The 10,029-nt window shown below is 36.9% G+C and overlaps 2 protein-coding genes across 2 annotated transcripts; both read left to right on the top strand.

Annotated features, from left to right (window-relative positions):
- Positions 1-4,850: 4,850 nt before the first annotated feature.
- On the top strand, positions 4,851-5,903 carry LOC147531550 (uncharacterized). Its single transcript, XM_086649744.1, has one exon. It carries the CDS (start codon positions 4,851-4,853, stop codon positions 5,901-5,903), a length of 1,053 nt encoding a protein of 350 aa, XP_086505870.1.
- A 207-nt stretch (positions 5,904-6,110) lies between these two features.
- Positions 6,111-7,217, top strand: LOC147531549 (uncharacterized). The gene has a single exon (XM_086649743.1). The coding sequence runs from the start codon at positions 6,111-6,113 to the stop codon at positions 7,215-7,217; it is 1,107 nt and encodes a 368-aa protein (XP_086505869.1).
- The last annotated feature ends 2,812 nt before the right edge of the window (positions 7,218-10,029 follow it).

The following is a 10,029-nucleotide window of genomic DNA, read 5'->3' as shown; positions in this document are numbered from 1 at the left end:
GACAATTGTAGTTGGTTTCAAGCTAAGCATTACAATCCCTAATTCGACCGGACTAAATGATCTTCTGAATAAAGTCATCGTAATTCTATTCGACAACTTGAGCGCATTGTCATCTTGGCCGAAGGACACATCTACTTCAGACCGAAAGGATACATTCTTCAATAACATCACATAAGGTATCATAAAAATCTATTTCACTGCCTTCATGCTCTCCACTTACAACAACTCCACTATTTTGAGTTTTACGTCGAGTTTCATGATTTTTAGTGTGGTTGCGGACTCTATTCACAATACAAGCAGAGTATGATTTAACAAGAAAATCAGGTGCACATGCAAGTGTATACAATTAACTTATAGCTTGTGGAGACTTGTTAAAGTACAAAGGTATCATCTGAAAAATTTAAAAATTTAGGTTATAGTTTGACATATAAACTTACTAATATTAACAAAATTAATCAGGTTTAGTCAAAATCACGTACATGTTGACGAAACTATTCAGGATAGTGTTTTTGTTGCCATTGTAATAAATTTGCATTACTTTCTTCTACCAACATTTTCATGTGTTCCCTACAGAAGCTAATATTAGCAAATCAAATGATTTCTCAAAAGATAGGTTTGATGGGAGAAAAGTAACAAAAACTTACTCCTTGTATGGTTGCAATTCCTCAAAATTATTCAAAAACGAATTGTGATGTTCATTCTCGTTATTCTAATGATAATTGTTTTGCATTCATTGCACCAATCAGACGAACATTTTGACAAAAAACATATAGGACTCCCTTACATTGTTCTTAAGAAGATCAATCATTATTTTGTTCATCTCAAGTAAATTTTGTTTCGATCCCATGTAGGTACATTGAACAACAAGTTAGAGATTCATTGACAATGTAAGCCTCTGCTACGAACCTTTAGTCGTACTTTACTTTTGACATGACGTTTTAGTGTTCCTCCTTTTAAGCATAGAATGAAGCGAATGGGGATTGCCGGGTTTCCGCGGGTTTCTGTGCTCTTAGGTTCGATCTCTTCTAGAGCCAAGCTCCTATAAATATATTTAAGAAAAAAACGGTCAATGTATGAGAATTTAAAATAGCTTTAAAATGAAACTAAATCATTTTAAGTATTAATATGGAGTGGTGCATACTTCTCAATTGGATACATGCAATTGCAACCAACTGGTTTAACAAGTTGTGATTCGCGTGGTAAATTAACAACCAAATGGACCATAACATCAAAAAATACAGGGGGGGGGGTCCAATTTACAGAAAATCAAGACAATCCCTTCCTCTAACTTTTCCAAATGATCTATATATAATGTATTTTCACATAAATCATGAAAAAAATTACACAACTCGATTAAAGCATCACAAACGTCTTTATGCAAGTAAGCAAATATTCCAACTTGGAGAAGTCGTTGATATAAATGACTTTTTAACTCTAATATCTTTCCACCAGTAGCGTTAACACTTCTTGATATATTTGTTGCATGACTATCTAGAAACTTCACTGTTTTCAAAAACTTACAAAAGTCTCTTCTTTGTTCCAGTGTCAAAGTATAACATGCATGAGGTTTTACATAGTCGTAGGTTTATCATTATGGATTCCCGGTCTTCGACACCTCTCTCACTTATTTGTTGCCCGAATCGAGTCTTACTTGAGTCAATCGTCGACGAGGAAGGGGTTTGCGCACCCCAAACTCAAGAAGAGACTATGAATGATGGGGAGGGTAATACACCTAACTCTAGTCTTAAGTTAAATGTCGAAGAAGCTCTTGATAGACCTTTTGAGATGGAATTGACCGGTGACCCTTATTGCTCACTCTCTCGACCTTCGTCATCTCACCATGATAGGACTACAGTAGACCTTGATGTTCAGGATGAGGGCTTTATGAGCAAGTTTGGGGATGAAACTATTATGAACTTTCCAATTTTTGACACTTGTGAGGAGGCAGTCTTAGATGCCATATTAGGAAGGAATTGTATTGTAACCAACTTTGAGGCTCTAGATGCCTTTAAGGACGTCGACGACATAGAAGTTAGCGAGATAATGGATAACCTGTTGGATTATTTACCTAAGGAAACCACGGACCTTGACTTGGTCCCCGAGCCTATTGCCTTACCTTAGAGTCTAGTTCGACCTTCCACATGATCTCAGACTCGGTTGTTGACCCCTTTTGGGACACTTCGGACGTCTTCCCTAGCATGTCTAGGGACTTAGTGGATGTTTTATCCACTAAGCTTGAGTTTGACTTCTTGCCTTCGACTGGCCTCCTCCCACTTCACCTATATGTCGATCCTTTTGACGACTTTTTAGTCGTCGCCCCTAGCATTTATGCTAACTTAGTGGACCGTGCATCCACTAAGTTTGGGGATGGCTTCTTTTCACTTTTCGTCTCACTTGCACGTTATAGCTTGTACATAGTTGTGAGACGATTATCATTTGTATATAGTTTTCTTTAAGTTGACCCCCAAATCTTCCGTCTTTTGCTTTATGATCGTTAGGCCGATTAAGGTGGCCTTTGATGTTTGTGGGTATCATCTCTGGAAACCCTCCGCGAGACATAACTCGTGCTCTTGTGTGAAAACAAGAGAATCATAGGCTAATCGCACAGCTTAATGCAATCGAGTGATCCCGCGTGAGTGGTCATTTTATATGGTCTTGCTTTTTATCTGCTTCATTCTCATTATATTTTTGGATATTTTAGGAGCATTTCTTACATGTTTTACTTCTAAGGCGTGGTTTGTTCCAAGCTTGGGGATGGCGTGAGCTTGGCATCAACTTGGAACCTCTTTATACATGAGCCTTGGTAGTATCATTTTTTATCTCCTTCGTTATGGTAATATCTCTCCACTCTTCTCTTTAAATTGATTTGCCTCTTTATCTTTTGGTGAGTGTATGCTTAGAACATTGAGGACATGTTAGTTTTAAGTTTGGGGATGCGGGATATGACCATAACCAATGCATGACCATGGGTTTCAAAGACAAAAGGGTTCAAATTATCCAAAATTTGAAAATTCTGAGTAGGTTTGCATGTGATTGTAGTGATGATTTTAAGAATGTTGATGCATATGTGTCGAGTTGATGAGTTTTGTGATTGCTAATGGTCTTTGCATGAAAGTCGAGTCTTTAAGTGTTTGTGTTATACTATGGGAGTAACATCTTAGTGAAGAAGAAACATCTCTAAAAGACCTAGAGTAGTCATTAGTGGAGACTTAACCCATGTGAGAGCTTAAAACCTAAATTGTCCTTCGAGTGTACTCTTCCGCGCTAACTCCGAGTAGAATGAAGAGCTACTCAACCTCGTAACTATTAAAAGAGCTCATTTGATCTCGTGTGCTCAACTTTCTTAGCCACTAGGAGTGACATTAGGATAGCGAATTAACCTTGTCCTTGTAGTCCATGAAACCCAATAAGAGTGTCAACTAGAGGAAGGCGGATACTCCATCACCATCTATCATCTTATATCCCGAGAATGAAGACATAAGAAGAAAGAATGAAGAATGTCAAAAGCAAGTATGAAATGAAAAGTTGATTGCAAGAATAGAGTTGTGTGTGTTGTATTTTGTTTTGGTTGATTGTATTTGTGTTATAAAAAGAAAAAAATGAAAAAAATGGAAGAAAAATGAAAAAAAAATGAAAAAAAAGAAAAGAGAGGAAAAAGAAAACAAGAATGAAATAAAAGTAGTTTATGAGTATGTTTGAGCATGTGTTAGCTCCTTTGTGTGAGTAATGTGTTTGTAAATATGTGTTAGTGAATAAGTATTCGAAGCAAGAAACGAATGTGGAAATGCTTAATAGGTTCTATCACGAAGAGTTCGACATTCTCGGGAATCTACCATCATCATCCATTTCTAGTATTCGTTAACTTTTAGAAGACATTCTTAGAGGGTAGAATGGGTGAGAAGGGCGAGTGAGCTTCCCCGCTCTATTTAGTGGCTAATTCCTTTTCGAAGATCATTCGTTCCAAAATGTTGTCCTCACCCCTTTTTATGTGTTGAGTCTAGGCCCGTGCGGTTGTGCGGGCAGGGCACCCGCACTGGGCCCAAAAAAAATTAGTTTCCCACTTTTGTTGCCTGTTTTGTCCGTTTGCAAGTAGAAAAACAAATAGAAAGTTTTAAAAAGTCACTCAAAAAGGAAGTAAGGGATTTAGGATATATATATATATATATATATATATATAGGTAAGTAGGTAACTAGGGGGCCCACTCTCAATCCATGCATTTCTTTTCTCTCTCTACTTTCCTTCCCCTCTCTACTTACTCTTTCAATCTCTAGTTTCTTTTTCTTTCTTTTGTACTTTTCTATCCTTTCCTAACAAGGAAATAATTTTAAACTTTCCTAGATGCTTAAAAAGTGGGTCGGTTTGTTTTTAGAACCGGTTTATTCGGTTTAGAGTTTTGTTTTAGTTAACCTTTTTTTTTTTATAAATTGTAGGTTCCATAACTTTTTTATTATCCTTCCTAAGCCTTCTTCCAAATTACTAGTATATGAGTAGTGTGTTCTTTATGAGTGCATTATTCTATAAACTTTATTGAAGTAACAAGTTGAAATAATTGCATGAATATCTGCGGGTAATATATCTTTTTTTCTACTTTTTTTCTCTTCTTGTTGTTATTTAGTCGTTATAATTTGTTTTTGATGAAACTAGACAATCGCCTTAATTTATTAGCTGTTAGAGCAATAATTCATTGTGGTTACATCAGTCGCTTTAATTTAATCGTTATAATCGCGCTATCAGATTAAGTCTTTAGTATTTTTTTAAAGAAATATCCAACTAGGTTTACGATTTTATATTTTAATAATTTATATTATATTATTATTGATAAGCTATTTTATTCATGTAGTTATAAAACATGGCACCCAAAAAATACAAATCTGGAAATTTCAAGAGGCAAGAGAAAAAGAAAGAAGAAAAATTGATTCAATCACAAAGAGGAGCTCTTGATAAATTTATTATAAGAGAACAACAACCGATTTTGACTGAAAAGGCAGTAGCTGAGGCTGAGCAAAATAATGAAGAATTAACTGAAGTCCATGTTGAAGACGAAAGTAATGGTGATCATAATATGGTTAATGGGGGGAGTTTTGAAAACGTGGATGTTGATGAAGAGTTTGACGGTGGTATTACTAATCATGATTTGCATCAGTCAGATGACGAACCAACTGATGAAATTCCAGATAACATTTTTTATCCGAAAATTTGGGATTGTCTTGCTGGAAAATGGAGAGATCTATTAGTTGAAAAAGGTCCAATTAGAGACCTATCACTAAAGAAAGGTCCTAAAGACAAGGCAAATAGATGTTTTTCGTCAAAATTTTACACTAGACAATTACCAAATGGAGAAAAACACGATAGAATTTGGCTAGTGTACTCAAAAGATGAAGATAAAGTTTTCTGCTTTTGCTGCAAATTGTTCAAGAAAAAACTCTCAAAAAATCAGTTAGCAAATGATGGTTACAGAGACTGGAGACATCTTAGTGAGAGGCTTAAAGAACATGAGCTTAGCAGTGACCATATATCGAACATGGCCACCTGGATTGAATTGCAGCTTCGATTTCAAAATAAGCATACCATTGATCAAGCTATACAAGACTCAATTCAAAAAGAAAAAGATCATTGGAGATTCTTGCTACAAAGGTTGATTTCAGTAGTAAAATATCTTTCGAAGTATAATCTCGCATTTCGTGGAACTAACCACAAGATTGGTCAAGAATGCAATGAAAATTTTGTGGGTCTTGTTGAGATGTTGGCAGAACATGATCCATTGATGAAAGAACATCTTCGTCGAATTCAAGACAATGAAGTTCGACATCATTATCTTAGTAATCGCATTCAAAACGAATTGATTCATTTATTATCTTCTAAAGTTAGAGATGCGATTCTTAAAAAGGTATTGCACTCCTGATGTCAATCACCAAGAACAAATGACTTTGATTTTGAGGTGTGTTGATATGTCTGCAAGTCCAGTGAAATAGAAGAATACTTTGTACAATTTTTGATTGTCAACGATACATCTGGATTAGGACTCTTTGAAGAGTTACAAACAACATTAAAGACTTTAGATCTTAAGATTGATGATGTGAGAGGTTAAGGATATGACAATGGATCAAATATGAAAGGGTGCAAACAAGGTGTACAAAGAAGACTTCTAGATATAAATCCGCGAGCATTCTATACTTCATGTGGTTGTCATAGTCTGAACTTAACTCTCTGTGACATAGCTAATTGTCATGGTAAAGCGAAAGATTTATTCGGAGTAGTGCAACGAATTTATTCTTTGTTCGCAAATTCTACAAAGCGTTGGCAAATTTTAAAAGATAATTTCAAAGGCGTTACTCTGAAATCTTTGTCGACTACACGTTGGGAGAGTCGTGTTGATAGTATTAAGGCAATCATAACCCAACCTCTACAAATTAGAGAAGCTTTACTTCAACTTGCAGAAAGTGACACTGAACCTAAAATTAGTAGTGAGGCAAGATCAATAGCAAGATTTGAATTTGATAATTTTGAGTTTTTACTAAGTCTAACAATTTGGTACAACTTATTGGTAGCAGTTAATAAGGTAAGCAAACGTTTACAGACAAAGGACATACATATTGACGTTGCTATAGAGTTAATAAAAGGTTTAATTGATTATCTGAAGATGTATAGAGAAAACGGATTCGAAGAGGCCATGGTTGATGCTAAGAGAATGGCTATTGAAATGCAAGTTGACCCAGTTTTTCCTGAGAAGCGTGAAATTCGTCGAAAAAGACATTTTGATGAGACTGGTGATGGATCATCACAATTAGTTCCACCATCAGGTAAAGAAAGTTTTAAAGTTCATTATTTCATCTTATTAGTAGATCAAGCTATTCGTTCATTAGAGAGAAGATTTGAACAATATCAAAAATATGAGAAAATTTTTGGCTTTTTGTTGAGACCGGAAAAGTTAAGTGGGTATAGTGTTGAGGAATTAAAATCTTGTTCTCAGAATCTTTCAAATAGTTTGAAGAAAGAAAAACATTTTGATGTTGAAGCAGATGACTTGTTTGTGGAGTTAAAACTCTTGCAAACTATTTTGCCAAGAGAGATTACGAAAGCTACAGATGTATTAGATTTTTTGAAGAAGATGAATTGTTTTCCAGCTAGTAGCATTGCCTACAGAATTTTATTGACTATACCAGTCACAGTTGCATCAGCAGAAAGGAGTTTCTCAAAGTTAAAGCTCTTAAAATGATACTTGAGATCAAGCATGTCGCAAGACAGACTAAATGGATTAGCTTTGCTCAGCATTGAAAGTGGGTTCTTAGACAAGATTGATTACGAACATTTAGTTGATGATTTTGCTTCAAAAAATGCAAGGAGAAAAAATTTTAAGTAATATTTTTTACTTCAAATACTTTTTAATTACATTTTGAGTTGATAAATAAACGATCAATTATCTTTATAGTCAAATTATTTTGAATTCGTTATCATTTTGTGTGTAATTTTTTTATATTTTGATTATACGAAGGGCCCAAACTAAATTTTTGCACTGGGCCCCCAAATTCTCAGGCATGGCCCTGGTTGAATCCATGTTAGTGATCACACTCACACATACGAGCGAACCATTCTTGAGTGATTTCATATTTGGAGTGTATGCCCGTGAGGCCGAAGTCGAGGCGAAATGTACTAAACGAGGAATCAAGGCGTTGTGGCTTCGGAACATAGATGTTGCTCATTATGGTATGACACTTGCATTTTAGAGTAAGATCATTAGTGAAGGGGCCTTTAGCTTTTACAAGAACTTATTTACTTGATTCATTATGTGTTGACATGCTTAAACCCTTTACTATATGAATCATGCTTATCTATGATTTCGATGTTGGACCCTTGTGTCTCATGAGACTCGATGTTTGTGGGTGTCATCTATGGAAACCCTCACGAGACGACACTCGTCCTCTAGGGGTAACCTAGAGGTTTAAAGGCTTGTTGCATACGCTAAATGCAACCGGGATGCCTCCGAAAGTGAGTTAGGCTTTTATTTTATTTTGTTTGCTCGAGGACGATCAAAGTTTAAGTTTGGGGATCTTGATGTGACACGAAAATGTCACATTTGGAGGGTCTAACTTAGACTAATTAGTTCTTTTCGAGTATTATAAATAATATTTTATGTGTTTTTCATGTTAGGTACCTATTTTGGAGTTAAACATGTAAATCGGAATACAGGGAACGAATTGTCACTATCATTTCATGTGCCGAAAATGAGAGAAAAAGACTTCAAGCAAATCAAATGACAAGAGGAGTTAATGACGAGTCCGACGGTGAAAACGGAATTCAATTCGGAGTTCGGACGGGGAAGATGTGAAAGATAGAAGCTAAGGTCTTTTCTTGAAGGCACCCCCCCTTTGGTCCTTAATTCTAAGCCCAAGTTCAAGAATAACCAAAGAAGAATAAAGGCGTAGAGATTTTCTGAGCACCCACTTTTGGGCCCAAGTCAAAGTAGTCTAAAGACTTAGTCAAGTTGACTAAGTCTAAGGTTTGAATCAAGTTAGGTTACCATTCATCTTCTTCTTCATTCAACAATCAACCAACCACCAAGGGAGAAAAGAGAGAGAGAGGCTAAAGGAGTTCTAGGGTTGAAGAGTTCAAGAGTTTGAAAGAGAGGGAAAAAGAGAGAAGAAGGAGAAGGCCGGCCAAGCTAGGCCGGCCAACACTAGGGCCAACCTAGTCTTGGCCGGAAGCAGCCGGAGGCAGCAAGCAATAGCAGCTCGGCTGCAAGCACGGGCAAGGAAGATGCTCGGGACACCTGCTGTGCACGGGATGCGTCTGCTCCAGCACGGGACAGCACGCACGGGACGCAACAACAGCCCGAGCTCTCATGGAGCTGCACCAGTAGCTCGGTTTTTGAAGCTCTCATGGAGCTGCTACTCGGGATTCCGAGGGGACGCACAGACAGCATCTGCACCCGCTCGGGACAACACCTTAGACGCGCACGGAACAACAGCTTCTTGCCGGGACAACAGCTTCTTGCCGAATACATCTAGGGTTTTGGCCAGAATCTTCATCTCTTTAGCCAGTTTTTCTTGTGTATTCCGGCAACCTTCTTGGTCCGAAACCTTAGGGCTTTTGCTCCCCATGTCTTGATCTAGCTTCCCATGTGGTTTGATTTGGTTTTGGGTTAGAAATTGTAGAGAGAGAAAGCTAGGGTTTAGCTTTAATGGAGGTTGAGTTCTAAATGGAGAAGATGATGGTGGTCGCTATGGGGAACCCAGAAATTTGCTAAGGGGAGATCGTCTAGAATTAAAGACTAATATTTTCCGACGAACTTAGCCTCGAACCATCATCGAAAAAGGGGGATTCTCTCACCATTTCCTTTCCATTTCTTCTTCAATCACCATATTTAGCTAACTTTAGTGTGTCGATTATATGAGATGAAATGTGATGAATTTGTGATTATGTTTAATATGATTTGACGTTTTGATTATAATTGATGTTCATTTATTTCGATTATCGTTTTGATCGTATTTTCATGTGTCTTGTCAAGCACTTCGCATAGTTAATAGACGAAACGAAGTATTCGATATCGATCGTAGTCTAAGTCATAATTTCATGTGTCTGGTCATGCACTTCACATAGTTAGGCGACTAGACGACACTTTCGATGACTCGGGATTAACCGATTTAGACGTTTGTTTGACTAAGTATGATCTCCGGATATACGTAGTACTTAGAGACATCTACTTTAGGAGTCGAATATCGATTGTACCTCGACACATTAAATCGGACTACACATAGTGGTAGGGTTATCATTATGGATTCCCGGTCTTCGACACCTCTGTCACTTATTTGTTGCCCGAATCGATTCTTACCGTCTCCCGACTCTTGTTTCCTTCGACTCTTCTCTCGAATCTCTCTCGCCCGTTTACTTTGTTTATTTGATTAGTTTTACTTGCTTTAATTTCTTATTGCTTATTCATTAAAAACCCTCATTTATCCTTGTTTCTCTCCTTTTTAGTCTAAGTTAGCTTTTAATATCTAGACCGAAGGATAAGACCCTTCGATATCCAA

Source organism: Eschscholzia californica, unplaced genomic scaffold (assembly GCF_041429995.1).
Source record: "Eschscholzia californica isolate CP2 unplaced genomic scaffold, dmEscCali1.0.p SCAF_6, whole genome shotgun sequence".
NCBI classification, from domain to species: Eukaryota; Viridiplantae; Streptophyta; class Magnoliopsida; order Ranunculales; family Papaveraceae; genus Eschscholzia; species Eschscholzia californica.
Note: the sequence above shows the minus strand (reverse complement) of the source record. Positions and strands in the feature narration are given on the sequence as shown.